This window comes from Falco peregrinus, chromosome 5 (genome assembly GCF_023634155.1).
Source record: "Falco peregrinus isolate bFalPer1 chromosome 5, bFalPer1.pri, whole genome shotgun sequence".
Lineage (NCBI taxonomy): Eukaryota > Metazoa > Chordata > Aves > Falconiformes > Falconidae > Falco > Falco peregrinus.
In genome coordinates this window covers 81,359,884-81,377,539 of record NC_073725.1, presented here as the reverse complement: position 1 = coordinate 81,377,539, position 17,656 = coordinate 81,359,884, and the positions used below count along the sequence as shown (strand labels likewise).

The following is a 17,656-nucleotide window of genomic DNA, read 5'->3' as shown; positions in this document are numbered from 1 at the left end:
TGAGTTACTGAAGAGAGAATCACTTCACTGCTGATACCCACTACAGGACAAAGATTATTTTAATTAATTTCTCATTTATTTGTAATTATGAAAATGTTGCAGTTACACGTTTTTGTTTTTTTTAAGGAAGCCATTTATACTAATTCCAGTAAAAAAAATATTAAACCTTTGTAAGCTCCCAAATCTGTTCCTTCTTTCCCATTACTCATTCTTAATTACTTGCACTTTTGCATTCTGAAAATTTGTATGTTGATGGCAAAAGTGGTTCTAATATCACACATATGAGTATAATCTTTTTTCTTCTGTAGCCTGTTTTTCCATATGTTCTCCTAGTGCTCTGGGTCATGACCACATGTGAAGTGTAATGAGCTACAGCTGGTACAGATGAGGGCAATTTTCTCTCCTCCGTTTCCAGGTCATGTTATACTCTTCCCCACTCTTTGTTCCTTAGAACCTTTCTCTGGATTTTCCCAGTAGCTGTCTTCGGCAGATCCTGAACAAACTCCACCTGAAAGGCAAAAATAGTCACTTTTAGCCAAATACATTCTGATTAATCTCCCAGGTGCAAGGAAAGATACACTTTTATTATGGCTGGGATAAAAAAAATGCGAAGCTGCACAGCTTGGGGCTGGGATGGTGAAATTCCTTGCTATGTATCTTAGCTGTCCACACAGGCAGTACTTGCGGGGACAAGTACCACAACCCTGAAGAGATAAGCATGTCACCTGTCAGGACAGGGAGTTGTGTTTTTCTGGTTGTAAGGGATGAAAATTCCAACCCCTTTGATGCCAGCAGGAATTTCCCCTTTGCTTTGGCTGAGAGTCTGAACAGCGCTCAAGGTAAGAGCTGGATGCCTTGCCCATTTGAGTGGCTGTGAAAACCCTAGATTTCATAAAAGGAATACTGGACCTGGATAAAGATCAGTTACATTACGATTTCCTCCCTTTCGGTCCTTTCTAGGACATACATTGAACCCAAGGCTACTGTTGCAACAGACCCTGTAATTTACTTTCATTTTATTTTATTTAACTATGGTTGGAGTGTTTGTCAGAATGCAGTTGAAAAGAAGCCAAGGCAGAACAAAAACTTCAATTTTTGATACCCATCTTTTTGTGGAGTACTTACCTTCCTCGGATATTTATAAGGTGCAGTCAGCTTCTTGACATGTTGCTGAAGCTCACAAGTTAATTTTTCTGGATCATGCGATATAAAAGCAGGAGCTAAAACAATGAAGGCTTTGACTACCTGTGCCACAAAAGTTAAGGGACTCCATTAACTTCCAGATGTGGGAATAAAGGAATATATTTGTTGCCAAAACTGAGTATCAAAACTCACAATCCAAAATTTTGAGCTTTTTCTTTAATATTCCTTTTCACTGTCTGTTTATTACAGAATACAGTGTTATGAAGGATGTGTTTTGCAGCACAGGATTTTTTTTCTGTTTTTCCACTTTATTTTCTTCTTAACTTTATACACTACTAGACTTTCCAAAATTTTAACAGCAAAAAAGACAGCGGAAAATCTCACCCTCAAAGAAATGTTGCAAAGTTGAAAAATATAAGAAGAAAAATTAAACACTCTGGGTATCATTGCCACCATGCTTAGTGACAAAAAGATAAATAATCCAAATTCTATTTCTTAGACAAAAAGATGCTACAGTCAGTCAGAAGAGCCAAACTTTTTTTCTCCACATCAAGCCCAGCAAAGAGGAAAATAATTCTGAAATTCTAAGTTCTATCAAGGTATAGTTTAAAAAATTTTTTAACCCATTTTGTTTTCAAAAATCTGCAAAATATTTAATTCCAAGGAAGCCTGGTATGTATAGGGAGCCTGATCCTTAGAATAAAGTGCATTTTTATATATATATATATAATTTTTTTTTCTTTTTACCTCCCCTCGAATTGGATCAGGACTGCTGACAACAGCTGACTCTGAGACTGCAGGGTGCTGGATTAATGCACTTTCAACTTCAAATGGGCCAATACGATACCTAGGAGAAAATGCAGATATAATGGCAACGCAAGTATTTATGTAGATGCAGCTGTGTAGCAAGCTACCTATTCAATTTGCCTTTCCAGACTGAATTTTAACAGGCAAATGAGCAAATCTAAAAGCAACTGGCTTACCCAGAAGAATTAATTATATCGTCAGCTCTTCCAACAAACCAGACATATCCTTCTTCATCCATAATCCCTCTGTCCCCAGTGACATAAAAATTTCCACACACAGAGGCAGCAGTTTTCTCTGAATTACCCTGACAACAATCAAACATTTAAAAAAATGCATATGACTGTTAGTGAAATGTAATGCATTTACTTTGCAGTGGTGCTAAAAAGGGTCAATACAATTTTTAAGTTGTTCTCAAACTATGTTCAATACTATTTTATGTCTTCAATTAATTTTAATTAGTTTTGTGGTAGAAATACGTGAGGTGGAAAAGAGCATTTGTGTATATATGGATTCATGTTCTAGGGAAAAAAGGCCGTGCTCTATCAAAATGCCCATCCATCAGAAATTACTAAACTCTACAACCCGCTCTCTCTCTTCAGAGAAATGACTTATCATTGCAAAGGGTTGTCACAATAACCTCCTGTCAATGGAAAACTTTCACCCCTAAGCTTCAAAGCCAAAACACAAATGAGATGACCTAGAGGAAAAACTTCATCATCTACATTGATCTATCGGGTCTAGATTACACAGAAAAAACACCCTGACAAAAGAAGACATAATGAAAGCCTGAAGTAATAGTACTGAACCAAAAGAAGATTTTATCATATAGCAAGCAATTATTTCGTGTAAGTTGTTTGAGGATGCTACAAATATCCAAATATCATGGGGGTTCAGAAGAGTATTAAAAACACAGACAAGTTCCCCAAAGCTTATTCAACATGATGGCTCAAATGCAGTGGAGAAACTCGTTATATTTAACTGTTTCTTTTAAGTATGTACTACAACTCATTACCATCACAGAGTACTAGCTTAGATGGACCTTTGATCTTAACCAAAATGGCCATTCTTCTGACACTTTTTTTTTTAAGCTTGTTCTGCTTTCAGTGGGCAGAGCATTCCCATTCAAATAATAATGTTAGATTACGTCTGCCTCTACTTCTATGTATGCCATATGATCATCTGCACTTGAGGGTTTTGTGCTGTAGATCTTGTGCCCATCATCTACATGACAGGCAACTGTACAAATTGTTTCTCTGACACCAGAGATACGTGCATGCTGGAATGTGTCCCTTTTAAAGATTTAAAAGATCAATCTGGTGTACCTCTGACAGTGGTATGAGGGAATAAGATACATGGCTTTTCAGAAAGCCTCCCTGAGCTTCTGACACATTAGAGTAGTCTTTATTGGCCTCCTTCACTAATCCTTAACCAAAGGACCGGGTACAGGTCTGGAACAAGGTACCCCCGGTTCATGTTGCAGTTCTACCTGTTGAAGTTCTACTCTGCCAATCAGTCTGTTCCTGGAATAGCAGAACAATGGACTGATCAGGCTCAAAGCCCTCAAGCAACCTAGTGAGACCTTGTGTGGATCCTGGATGAAATTCTGCTCTTTGAGTAATCAACAGAACTTTGTCCTGGATCTCTCTTGAGCTCCTCAGCAGGCACAGACAGACCAACTCAGACTTACCAAGTACTCAGAGAACAGACAGAATGGTCTTGTTGGTTGAACTCGGACGGCAATGTTGCCTTCTTCTCCCACAGGCAGAATAGCCCCATGGTCATCTATGATCTGCAGAAAGGACATATTGTTACTGCTTTGATCAGCTCAGTGAAATATCTGTTATAGCACAGTACAGGACAGAGAAGGGACACAGACAATATTCCCTTACTCTTGTGCCCACAACTGCAGCTGAGCTCAGATGTGGCGTATCAACATACCTGCACATCATAAGGGGGAACAGCTTTTCCCAAAGAGCCAGGTTTAATTTTCATTCCTTTCATATTGGCACATATTGTCACCTGCATAATAGATTTTTTTTTTTTTAATTTGTGTAACATCTTGTCAATTTTATTATTGTTTGCATTAGGCACAACACCTCTTCATGACTGTTGTGACAAGAGCTGAATCAGGACTAAAGCATTGTGGTTCTCAAGCACATCAGAGAGGGGTTGAGAGGCATTTCAGGTCAGCCCTGTGGAACGAGTTTGCCTGTGCTCAGTCTGAGCCAGTGAGTTCTTCTGCAAACACTTGACTTCGCAAGACAGCAGATGTGGAATCATTACAGATCTTATTTCAATAATGGAACAATTAATTCGGGACCATATCAAGGGTAAGAGGAGAGAATGCGTGAAATCTGACTCTTAATAGCTTCGTTAATGTTCACTTACAGAGAAGTCTGGGATGTGAACTGATTTAATATTTTTCATTAAAATCTTGGACAGGCCAAATTGATACCCAGAGCAAATTATTTTTTTAGTTTTGCCTTTTAAGTAAAGATGATGAAGGGATCTACTATAACACTAAAATATGCAGCTAGTTGATTTTGGAACTGTATAACCATAATTATATATAGCGTCTTTTTTAAAAAAAGTTCATTCAAATGATTCTCACCTTTTCCATCAATTTATCAAGCATACTGTGCCTCTAGCATTGTTACCTTTGAAAGGACATACTGCAAGAAATAATGCAAACATACTGTTTCAGTCTGGCCATAACCTTCATAGATATCCAGCCCCGTCTGGGTTTTCCACTTTGCCATCACTTCAGGATTGAGTGGTTCCCCTCCAGATACACAGTGTTTCAGACTCATGAACTTGTAGCTTGAGAGGAATTGTGAATAAAATAGTTTTCTTAACTACTGGAAACAGCAGTGAATGATCTTATCTGAACAGTCTCCTTCAACTTCCGAAGTAAGTATGCCTAAAACTTCACAAGCTACTTTGGAAATGACAATAATCGTCCTGTTACACAGACCTGGACTGGACTCCTAGATTGCTCATGTTACCACTGAAGATAATGTGGTTTATCTGTGCCACTGGAAGTAGGGTTTTTTTTTCTGGAAAAAGAGTAAGCAAAGGTGTTTTCTAGGAAGAGCTGACAAAAAAAGGACAAAGTTCAATAAGCACATCAGATATTAATGGAAAGCTGAGTATGTGCCAACATTCAAGATGAAATAAGACACAGAATTTTCTAGAGCAAAAGGAAGGCTGAATAGGAATACAGAGCCTGAGCTCCCTGCTAAACCAGGGTTGGCTCTTGTCGGGATGAAAGACTTATGTAAGAAGAGTAAGTACCTTACTGAAGATGTCAGAACTCTACAAATCACACTCACTACTTCTCATAAGCTGAGTATTTTGCAGTGTTAACAAACTGGCGGGAACAGCTGCCGAATAACTCTCAGCATGTGGAAGTCCTCTAACCACTCACTTCACTCAGGCATATGGAAACAAATCCAGTAAACCCCTGATCCTGTGCTGCACAAAACCTTCACTTAAATTTAACTGTGAACTGTAAGTTTAGAGGAAATGACAACGTAAAAAACCTCACTTGTTTCCCTTGGGCTATCTTTTCAAAGGCCCATTCCTGAAGCTTGAATGGCCTAAGGTGTAACTAGTTATTCTCATATTTCAGAATGTAGCTTTCTCTTCTGAGAGCAAATCTTGCTAATTAGATCTCATTTAATTGAAAAAAATAAGCAACATAAGGAACTAAACAGTCAGCCACAGCATTATATCCCAGCTTCTCTTTGCAAACCCTGAAAGAAACAGAGGTGCAGTACCTGCTCAGATCATGTTGGACCAGCATGCGGTAGGCAGTGGGAGCAGTGCAAAAGACAGTAATGGGATATCTTGAGAGAGTCTAGAAAAATAGAAAGTTATTTTGTGGAAAAGAAAACGTAATGGTGGGTCTGACCTTGTAAATGTGCAGGTGATGAACACAACTTATGTGCTCACATGTCTGCAAAATGAAAACCATAAAAACGCAACATACATTCAACACAGAGAATGACTATGAATTAGTGATTATGAATCCTAACTGGAGCGGCTGAAACAGTCAGGCCCACTGCTGCAGAAAATATAGTACTTTCTGTCCAACAACAGTCACTCATGTAAAAAAATGACATTTGACAGTAGCAGCTCATTAAGATTTTCTGCTTCCCAAGGTGACTGTGTCCCAGGCTCAAGACTAAGTGACAATAGTGCACTAGGCCAAAGCTTTTCATATTTTGTTCTTGAGAAAGTCTGGGTCTCCTCTCCACACAGGTGGCCAATACTGAGGAGAACAGGCCAGCTGGCTGGTGGTGCAAAATGGTAGAGAGGAGGACTAGGCATTCTGGCAACTCATTGAAAATTCAGGATAACAGGGCCCCTATTCAGGTCTATGCCATACTCTGATTACTAGTCCATGCTCACTCTGAGCCCAGAGTAGCTGGAAATCTGAAGTGAACTTTAGGCTATACATGGGACAAGACTGCAGTGATCCCGAGTTCTTTTCATCCTGCATCTTTCACCACGTCTCCTCTAGACTGCAGCCATGTCACATGGCCTAGCCAGGAGGGAAAACACTTGTTCCTCTAGCTTACTGGGCACCAAAGGGAGGGATGTTCACTTGGGATGTGGGAAGTACTGCTACAGAGCAGTGGGTACTCATGCACTGGAGCCCAGCCTGTTTGCTTCATCTACGCAAAATGGGAATGAAACTCACAGTATAAAATGTTACTCTTACCTCAGCAATAAGTGCTGGTTTAAACTGTGGCATATTGTGTACAAAGACACACGATCCACAGATCCACGGTGCAAAAACACTGCTCCAAGCTGATTTTACCCAGCCAGTATCAGAGGTATTCCACATTATATCTGAAGGAGTCAAATTCATCCAGTACCTGATGATAAAGCAGAGATAAAAATAATGCTTCATAGAGTGAGTGACTCAGGCACAGGTCACAGCATAATTAAAGGGCATGAATTAGAAGATGTGGTGTCAGCAAGTGGGGCTGCTCTTTAGAAAGTTTGTAAGCTTTGAAGAATCTTAAACATTCTCTTATTTCCCTTCATTCCTTCCTGTTTAACATTTCCAGCATTTGCTTTTCTCCTGAACAGCACAAAACATCCTTGGCTTAAGTTGCAGAATCTGGATCTAGATCAAAATCTGAACAGATCATTTGGAGTAGGCTTTCCCCCCATTGTGGATTAGAGACATCAGCTGAATCACACCTTGTTTCTCTAGGAAACTAACCACATTACTTGTCTGCACTCTATACCACCAACTTCCAACTCTGAATGCCTTGGGAAATATATCCTTTGATCTTCATGAAATTTCTCACTCCTTGGGAAGCATAAACAAAAGATGTTCAATGAAAACAAATCAGTACCAAGCCACAGATTCAAACTGAACTGTAACCTTTAAGGTATAATGCTATGGTTCAAGGTTGTTTTGATTGTCAAGGAAGTTTTATATAATACTAAAGCACTAGACTTTATCTGGTTTTGCTATAAGGATGTTATCCTTACTGGCTACTCTGCAGCCAGCTCTCTGAGCAACAGAACACTGTGTTTAGTGATCTCAACTCAAGTCTTCAAAACGTTTTTAATAACAAGGGTTGCACTGTGAGGGGGAATGGTGAGGAAGAATCAAGATGCTGTACTCGTGAAATGCTTACATTTAGTGGAGTTTTTCTGGTCATATTTTCAATGTAATTGTGATCATGTCACTTACATCAGGACACTGGGAGCAAATGCAAGGTATACCTGCCACTGGTTGCAAATCCGATGCCATAACTGCTGTGGGAGTGCACCACCATTTTTGGAAAGCCTGTACTTCCACTAGTAAAATAGATCAGCATTGGGTCATGACTCTTTGTCTTGACACATTTATGGTCAGCAGATGTCACCCTTCAGAAGAAACAGTATATGACAGTTACTATGTGTAGTTTTTCTCAAAGGAAGCAGTATTTTTTAAGGTTTAGGAGATAAACAGGAAAACAGCCCAAAACTACATGAACTCACTAAATAGACAGTTGCATCAGACACCACAGGTAAGAGTTAGAGAGCACATTTTGCTAGTCACAAGTGCGCTCTGTCTGCCACAACTTTCAAGGTGTGAGCACCTACAGCATATTCTAGTGACTTTGTCCACAACTATTTTGCAAGGTGCTTGTTACAGAACAGCAGGTAGATGCAAAAGCAACTTCTGCCTCAACACATACTGTCTCCCAATCTGAAGTCAATGAGGGCCATATTCAGGCTATTATGATAAATAAGATGGTCTTAGACATGTATTATACCATTTACATTCAAGAGACTGACAAACAATTCAGATCATCTGGGCTACCAAGACAGTCAAGGGAAGAAATAATTGATACTATGTTAGCTGAGCACCAAGAGCTGACAATGGTTATCTTCTCATTGAATTCAAGAGGCATTAGGCTTGGCTCTAGAAGACACGCACAAAACAACTGCAAGATTAGCATCCTGCGTGCTTGTCTTGTGATCACAGTAGAAGAGCTTTTAAAAGCTGGCAGGCTGCTGAATAAGAAGCTGAAAGACCTTAATATAGTTCCCAAAAACTGTGTTGAAGGGATTAGTACTTAATGCAATGATTACAATGAGTTGGCAGAGGGATGCAAAAATGTAACTTATTTGTAGTTTGAAAATTAATCCCCAAACTCAGAAATGTCACCAGACTGACACTGCTTCCTTCACCTCACAGGATGATGGTAAAACATCTGGATACTCACGCAAGGAGTTCTTTGAGGTTCAACCACCCATCTCTGCTCCCTTTGGCTACAATTAGTTTGCTTTTCAGAAACTGGCACTCGCGCATGACAGATTCCACTGCGGGTGCCAGTGTATCATTAGTAATGATGCACTTGGCCTTTGAAGCCTGGAGTCGGTATAAGATGTCTTTGGCTGTTAATTGGGATGTTCCTGGAATAAAGACAATTCCTGGAAAAAAGCAACAAGCAATTTAGAAAATTGACCATTTCTCTTTATTATGTTCACAGGACATGACCCCAGCCATAGAAAAGCTGAACTACTTGCCAAAAACTTATGCTTTGGGAGGAGTCAAGTATAACTCATGTTTGAAGGCAGAGTTTGGGTGAATTTGTGGCCTAGGAATGACCTGGGATCATCTGGCTCTGAAAGACTTCCAAACCCTGAAACACGGATGTTAAGTTTTGTGTCATCCATATTAAAGGTATCTAGATCATGAGTAAGATCTAGATTTAGAGTGGTTTTGAGCACTTCCTTCATGATTTGTAACTCAGGAAGGAAGCGTTGAGATTACCATCTCCTTAATTAAGTATACATATAAGGATTATTCATTTGGATTATTTTCATCTGGAATAAAGCTATTATTCATTTAAATAAGAAATTAATAACTCGGGTATGGGATAAACAGATTGAGGTCAGGTAGCTTACATACACTGCTCAGTCAACAAATCCCTCAAGCTTGGATTCATTTTGTAATGTGAACAAACGTAAGTTTGGATACTGAGTACACTGGACTGAAATCATATTTTCAGGGGTGGAAATCAACTAAGTGCATTTCTATACCTCCTTTTCCCATGCATTTCAATAGACTTTACCTACAGACTGATTTCAGTCTTCTTGCACCTTCACAGGTGTCTACCAAATTTTACAGTTGGGAATCTGAGGCACTGAGACACTGAAAGATACTTCCACATCATAGTCCAGTAAATCCTGGATACAAAAGAACTGGATTCTCTGAGACTTAACTCCATTTACAACCTGCAAGAATCACAGAGCTTAGAAGTGGGACAAAAAACATTTGATCATGTTCCTGTTGATACTGAACTGTTCCATCATGGATGTTTAGCAGTCTAAAAATGCAATGGGTCAAATTCTTCCTAAGAATTTGCAAAACTGTAACAGCAGAGCAAAATAATATTGTATTGAATTATTAACCAGTCTAGACACATAACTTACTGCAATAAAAGTGTCCACACTGATAATGTATCTGGTCAAATCTGGTCTTAGATTGCAGTCATTCAACCTTCACTGGCTTCAACTGAGGATGCTGTTTAACTTGGCCATGTCTGTTCAGCACCTAGCACAATGTTGCATTCATTGGTTCCTGTGTGGGTGCTGCCAGTTCTCCTTCTACGCAAAAGCTGAATTGTACAGGGCACAGCAGCACATTTCTGCCCCATTTTTTTTCACATTAATTTAGCATATTTTTCGTATCTTCTGTTTATTTTCTTTCTGCATCCAAGAGATCAGTAAGATCACTTACCTGTTCGCATACAGGCTATGTTCAGTAGCCACCATTCAGGAACACGAGGCAGAACTACTTTAACTCTGTCTCCTCTCTGCAAACCACACACCTCAGAAAGTACATTAGCTGCTTTCCTTGACAGAAATCCCAACTCTTCAAAGCTCCACTTCACCTCCTCTCCCTCATCATTTACCCACCAAAAAGCCGGATTTGCTGGTTGTTTTCCATCCTAGAATGCAGCAGAATGTATTAAAATGAGATGACAAACCTTGAAAGGTTTCATTTCAATCCAACATAACTCCAGACCAGGCAAATCAACCCTGGCAACTACTCTCTTAAAGTGACACCTATATTTCTGACAAAGAAAATAAAATATTGCATTCTACTTCGCAGCTCATACTACCTAGTATCCATCAGGAAAACTGATTTGTATCATCTGAGATTTGTTCCAATGTCTATGAAGTAAAAGAAAAATACTACCTTTTCCAGTCGTGACCACTCATCTAAGACATCACTTGCAAAGTTGAAATACTCTGGCCGTTCCTTTTTGCACTGGTTTATAGCATCATAATATGAAATAATCTGAGATGTCAGAAGCCTGCTGCACCCATGGAATAATCTGCAAGGTGACCTGAGAATCCACAGACACTGAGGAATCCATGATTTAATAAATTTTCTCATGATAAATGATGTTTTATCAGACAGTGGGGCAAAAAATCAGATGCACACCTACAGGAATCTATCATCTGAAATGAAAGAAAACACATTTAAAAACAGCCAGGTATTGGATGCTGTCTGGTTTGTGATGTTGAATAAATTAACACAAATCAGCTTGAATAAATAGGTTGTTTGCACACCTCTTCCAGTTTTCCCCCTTATTTTATGTGATTCTTAAAATAAGCATTCTTCCTTTTCCAGCAAAGAGACTGTGCACTGTTTTTTCATTACAATCTTTGTCAGCTGATGAATGAAACGCATCTCATCTCTAAACTTTCACTTGAAAGTCCTTTTCTAAATCTCTCTCTCTTGATTCCTGTAAATTTTGTATTTTACTTTGCCTCTTTACAAAAATAAAATGCTGCTACTTAGTGCTTTGAGGACACTATTTATCACCTTGATTTAAAATGGTCTCTGTAATTATGCTATGTCTTAAATATACACTAGATGGCGATTCACACTGAATTTACACACCAATAAAACTCATCAAACTTTTATTTCCTTGTGAGTTCTCTTTTCACTAGGGGCATGGAATGAACACAAAATAAACACTAGGCAAGCAAACGTTAAATGCCAAAAACTTCCATTTCCTTTGCACTTCAGCTGAAGTGTGCAACTTTGAAAAAGATACATGTTGTAAAACAAACTTGCAAAGAAAATTCCAGCGCTTCCAGTTTCTCCTAGTCTTTCCTACGCTACATACAGGTACATGCAGAAGAGACAGAACGGATGATACTGCAGTTATTTAAAGCCCAGCTTTGGAAGTCAAGAAAACTGGATTTTACTCACAGATGCAGAATCTTCTGATAAACTTGTTTTGAGTGTAATCAATTCCTTAAGAATGTACCCGCCACATTAAATCTAAGGGAATCTTTCCCTCAATTCAATGGATCCAGCTTTGCTTTTAAACCTTTCTGTGCAACAACCTTCTCCTTATTTAATAGCCAACAGTACACACCGACCTCCCAGGGATAATACAGTTACTTTCACTCTAGCATTATGTATTGCAAGTGTAGATGTAATGACAGTTTAAAAGCGTTCAATGCCAATAAGTAACAGCAACTGACATGACTCTAAAATCATTGTATTTGTGAGGCAAACCAGAGAAATGTAAACAGAAGGTGCTCACACGTGAGGCATGTGTCAATGGCTGTCAACCACACAACGGATCTCCAGGGTGTGAGTGGTAACAAAGCAGAATGCTCAAGAATTACATTTATCGTGCATCCAACATTTCCTGTGGCCTGTGACTTCTGCAGAAGGCAGATTTTTCATAGCTCTCAAACAGTAAAGCACAAAATGAAAGAGCCAGAAGCAGTTAGCACTGATGAAGAAACGTGCAGAACTGTGACCTGATCTGCTGTATGCCTAAAAGAAAGAAAACACTGTATTCCACCAGTTTCAATTTTGTGTTCAGTTCTGCTAAATCCCACTCCTTTCCTCATTGTAAATCTGCCCTGGCAGGACTGACTGCTGTATGATCCTCCTCTTACTGCAGTTTTCTTCCAGAACATAGACATCAGAAGCCCTTTCCAAAATGATGCCTAATTCCTGGTAGGTTTCCAGAAGGGATTTGAATTGACTCCTATTTGTTTCAGTGGCAGACAGGAGAACACCAGCTCTCTAAGCAAATGGTTTTGTCATCCTACTTGTGCTCTGGCAGCCTCAGGCTGTGTTCTGAGCTTACAACCGGGCCTGTTCAGATCAAATGGGCCCAGTTAGTTTTTTTCCTTTACTTCTGAAAGATGCTTTTTAACCCTCCTAGGATGTTACTTGAAAGACATCTTCAGAAAAGAGCCTGTTGCGAGGAGAAAAAGACCACAAAGTCAAACAGCAGACTTATCTCTCTGCCTTTTTTTTTTATCTTTCAGTACCTGATTTCTGCATCTGTATTTACCTTCGATCTTATCTTGCAAGCAGCCTGAATACACAGCTCCCTCTGATTTCATTAAGCACTGCCCAGGAGTGCTAACAGAACACAGCTCAAGGTGCACTACAATCCAAAGCCTTTGAGACTGATAGGAAGGAGTTCACTTGAAACCCAGCCCCGCTCACACCAGGCATGAAAACAACCTAAATTGAAGGAATGTGCCAGCCAAGATCCTTCACCCTCAAGAAAATGGAGGCTACCACATCAACCACCATCACAAACACTCCCTTCCAGCAGTAGTGTCCTGATAACAGATTTTTCATCCTTTAGTCTAAGGGCATGAAGGAACGAAGCAGCACTCACCACTCCTCAAGCGGAAGTCATTACTGAAGGCAATTTCTTCAACTATCAGTTTAGTTTTACTAATCTGGACCCACATGTCCTCAAGTCAGCTCTGTCCTTGTCTGTGCTGACAAAACAACCACCAGAATACTTGGTCCCCTCTAGAGAGGCTATAGCTTTGGGTGTATAGTTCACAAATTTCAGCACAGTTTAAGGCTCAAAGATATTTCTGCTACAATTACAGAGTGGCAGATACAGAAATAATATTTTCTTAGTAAATTATGCCTTCTTAATCTTTTTGTAAGATATTTCTTAAAATGATCTGAAAAGACTAGCTAGTTCACACAGTTGATAGCTATCCTAAGGATGAAATAGTACATTTGGTCCCTTCAGTTTACTGTACAGGTATTAGCTGCATGAAATTGTGCTACCACTGAAAACCAATGGCAAAATCATCTGGTTTAACCCACAAAGTAGTATCTTGAGCTACAACTTGGAACTCAGGCAGAGATGGAAGCCTTACAGACAAGGCACTGAAGACATTAGAACTATATAAACAAAGCAGTGAGAGTTTTCCCTGACCACAGCATCCTCTGAATCAGATCCATAGTAATAGCTCCAGAAGTGCAACAGACAACCAAGTATTAGGCAAAGGAGCAGCCCTCAAATACTGTCCCAGGCATCTCACTTACTATTTTGTCTGAAACTCTGTGCTGGGTAATGGTGTCAAAAGCAGGCTAATTAGAGAAGTACACTATGAATGGACTGGTGCTTCTGCAGGTGTGTTTCCTTCTGCGCTCTCTCACCCAGGGTTCTGATTATTTACAGAAACAGTAAACCCACCAACCCTACGTATACTTTTTTCCCCCAAACACTGCTAAACATGGGGAAGTATATTAATCTTGTGGAAAGGTACAGTTGGCTCCACTGGTAGTAGACTCCTTTATCAACCTTATCACCTTCTTAGTTTGGCTGATAGAACAGCTGCCATTTGAGCAGCAAACCCTGCTGCTTAGTGCTCTTTTGCTTCTTTCTTTCTCGGTAACTGGATAAAGGCAGGACAAGATGAAGACACAACATTTTTTCCTTCTACCATTATTGTTTTTCACAGGTTTCCCAGCAGCGGACATCGTAAGCCCAAACAAATCAAATCCAAAGAAAGCCAAACTCCCCAAAATGAAAAAGGAGAACAACGTACTCCTGCTGAAAAAGAGCAACTTTGACAGAGCGCTGAATGAAACTAAGTATCTGCTGGTGGAGTTCTGTGAGTATCACTTTCCACTGCCTCTTACCCTGATGGCTCTGCAGAGCATGACTGATGCTGGGGCACTTGGGTATGCTTGTTTTACTGTTGCTTTGTCCTCTAGCAGTTTTGGGTTTCTCCATGTATGTAATTTAATGTAAAATACAGTAATTTACATTATGTAATTTATGTAATAAATTATGAGATTTATTACATTAAATCTCCATGTATGCAATTTAATGTACAATACAGTAATTTATTCCTTTTGGGGATGGTTAAATACCAGCCTGCTACATAGGATGGATACTGCAAATAAGATGGGTCCTCACACACAGTGCTGAGTTGGCATTCTCTGCTTCTATCACCTTATTTTGCAAACACATGTTTCGCAGCAGTGATGGGTGGAACTATAGGTATTAAAAAAAAAAAAAAAAAAAAAAAAAGAATCAGAGAGGGTTTTTCTCCCTCTTACCTTTTCATCATTGCTTTGTATGAGGTTTTTGCTGCCTGGCATTTCTCCTCTGTGAGTGTTTGGGCTTCAGGGAATGTCTTTTAAAAACACTGGTGTCTGTAATTGCATTATATTGGACTCTTTCCCTGAAATAAGCACTTGATTAAATGGAGGCCAGTTTGTGGTTTTTCTACTAGGTTCATGTTTGTTCCTCATGGGGAGAAAGTTAGTGGGAGCTTTTGAGTAACTAACTTTGTTAGAAGGTCTGGTCCTCTGAACGTTAGGGAAAGTAAACCAAAAAAGCAAAAGCTAAAAGGTATATTCTCATGATGTTACCCATCTAAAAGTTCAGACACTGCATTATTTCCCACTCCAGCAACATGGAGCTGTATTTCCTAGCAGCTTGCTGGTAGGAAAAACTCCTCAATTTGCATAAGACAGCAAAAGCTTTGTCTCTGCTGCTTGGGCTTGACCTTGCTTCACTGTGTCACACTTACTGAGCGCAGTGCACACACTCTCTTAGCCTTAAATTACACAAACACCTTGCAAACTAGCACTCCTTTGGAGGCAGGCATTAGAGAGAGGCACAAGCTGAAAACCCTGATCTATTCTGTATTTGGAAGGGATATGTGAAATTAAGGCAATATCCTAACTTTGCAGAAGGGCATGTATTTTGTTTTTTTGCCTCACTACCAAAATGTGGATGATGATGACAATAATGATAATAATAGTAATAAGCAGCAGTAGTAGTAGTAGTAATGTAGATTAATCTGAAATGAAAACACTTGTATTTTTCCACCACTACCACCTAAAATACACTAACAGCTTAATGAAACTAAAAACATGTTTGGATCATACTAAAAATTTCATTAATCCTGAACCAATGTTATGAAATTTTACATACTTTTAAAACTTTCAAAAGAATCACATTAGAAATATCTTGAAAACTTCATGTTTAAGATTTCTAAACACTTTTGAAAGTGTTGAAATTTAGCAAGATTGACTTCTAAATTGTGGAAAGACAAAGGCTATTTAGCAAATTCAGTCTCCAGTTATGAACTGTTCTGATCTCTCTGAAGGTGCATTAATTTGGTGAAAAAAATAATTTACCAGAAAAACTTTAGGCAGGCTCTATTCTCAGTTTTGTAAGAGGTGACTTAAAGCACAGAACCTTGATGTCCAGGTCAGAAGAGTTTGCAGCCAAGCTTCCTGAGTACTTGCTGAGCTGATCATAATGAGATATTGCAACACACTTCAGCATTTCAACCTAACACCAAATGGAAAGACGACATGAAAAATTTCATGAAGAGATGAAGAAAGAAGGCCAGCAACTTGGGCACTCAAAGGATACAGGAGATGTAAGTTAGGATTTCTTCCCCCTGCTTCAAAGCAGAGTCCTGGACCTCCCTCTCTGATATCCCACCACCTTCACAACCAGCCTTCTTCAGAAGAGAAGGGCAAACACACTCTTCCATTCAATACTGCATCTTCTGAAAAAGTCAGAGATGAAACACTGCTCCCCAACCACATCTTGCTGCAGTGATCCTCACTGCCTTCTAGTTTGGATTCAGGGTCACCATGTGTATCTGAAGGGCTTGCTCAAAACTTGTGGATTTCCTTTCCCCCACAAACCATCAAGGCATCTAAAGTCCCTGGAGAAAATTACAGAATCGCTCATGAGCGATGAGCTTCACAGCCCAGATACATTATCTGGAAACCACTGGCCTCAGTCTCAATAGCTCCCTTTGAAGATGTGCTACTAAACAGCCTCTGGGGCAGTGAAAAACTATCCTGCAGCAAGGCACTGCCATGGGGTGTGACAAACCTGAGTTCACAATGCTGAACCAGCTGGCTCATTAGCTGTAATCATTTGCATTGCCACAGCACAAAGACTAAAGATGGGACGTGCACATTCACCTGTACAGAGAAGCCATAAAGCCCTAATATTTTATGTCTTACTCCTTAAAACAGGCTATCTAAATAAACAATCTACGTGAACATGGAACTATTAAGGGAACCTCGATAATGAGAGACAAAGCAATATTACCCCAATCACACAGGAAATCTGTGGGGCTGCCAGGAATTAGCTTCAGAAATCCAGAATGAATGCAAGACCTGAGACCTTTCTCTTAACCCATTCTCAATCACAGAGAGTGTCAGAGAACGAGAATGCTCTCATGCTTTCCAGAAAGTGGGATTTGTTCTGGTGCTGTACCAACATGGGGAAAAGCTCAAACTCCAGATCTTGACTCAAAACGCTAGGATCTGCCTTAGGCCTATCTATCATGTGAAAACCCCAACACTTTCCCTGTTACATACCATTACCTACTTACCAGACCCACAATATTTATTAGGAGAGGCCTGCTTTGACGTCTTCTGCCCAGCGACTCCCAAGTCCTCCTAATGCCCTTCAATTCCACCCTGACAGGTCTGCCTTCTTTCAGGCATGGTTTGCTATAAAAACATACACTGACTTTGTGCCAAGCAGTATCAGGCTACCCTTAGGAGCTGAGCAAAGTACACAGGGCAAGTACCCAGCATGAAAACAAAGTAATGACTCAGAAACACGGCACTCTTCTGCCCTCATCCCAACTGCTTTGTGCAACAAGAAAGTAGCTGAAGGGGCGGCAAAATAGGGGTGAGGAAGGACACGGGAACACAGCTTCCAGCTTTTCTTTGTTTTTTGGGGGAAGGTACAGAGAAGAATGTCTGAAAACAATGCAAGGAGCACACAGCAATGTGCCTAGTCTCCTGTGGACGCAAGCCCTGCTGCCTGCCCAGCATGTGCTAGGAGCACCTAATTTCAATGCTCAATTGAAAGTGCTCTTCTGTTGCAGTTTGGGG

General features: G+C 39.8%; 1 protein-coding gene across 10 annotated transcripts; it reads right to left on the bottom strand.

Annotated features, from left to right (window-relative positions):
• Positions 1–41: 41 nt before the first annotated feature.
• Positions 42–17,321, bottom strand: LOC101910320 (acyl-coenzyme A synthetase ACSM3, mitochondrial-like). Of its 10 annotated transcripts, none has more exons than XM_055805394.1 (14): positions 17,146–17,321; positions 10,670–10,935; positions 10,208–10,418; positions 8,688–8,895; positions 7,699–7,842; positions 6,677–6,833; positions 5,730–5,809; positions 4,647–4,770; positions 3,889–3,969; positions 3,638–3,739; positions 2,127–2,254; positions 1,891–1,990; positions 1,126–1,245; positions 42–508 (listed from the first exon to the last, which is right to left on the bottom strand). In XM_055805394.1, the coding sequence occupies exons 2-14, from the start codon at positions 10,868–10,870 to the stop codon at positions 422–424; spliced, it is 1,743 nt and encodes a 580-aa protein (XP_055661369.1). In that variant the 5' UTR covers positions 10,871–10,935; positions 17,146–17,321; the 3' UTR covers positions 42–421. The 10 variants fall into 10 exon arrangements, with proteins under 10 accessions (XP_055661369.1, XP_027634474.1, XP_027634469.1 ...); XM_027778673.2 differs by lacking the exon at positions 10,670–10,935 and adding an exon at positions 15,984–16,079 and having other exon boundaries at positions 17,146–17,305; XM_027778668.2 differs by lacking the exon at positions 10,670–10,935 and adding an exon at positions 15,984–16,079 and having other exon boundaries at positions 17,132–17,189.
• Positions 17,322–17,656: the final 335 nt, after the last annotated feature.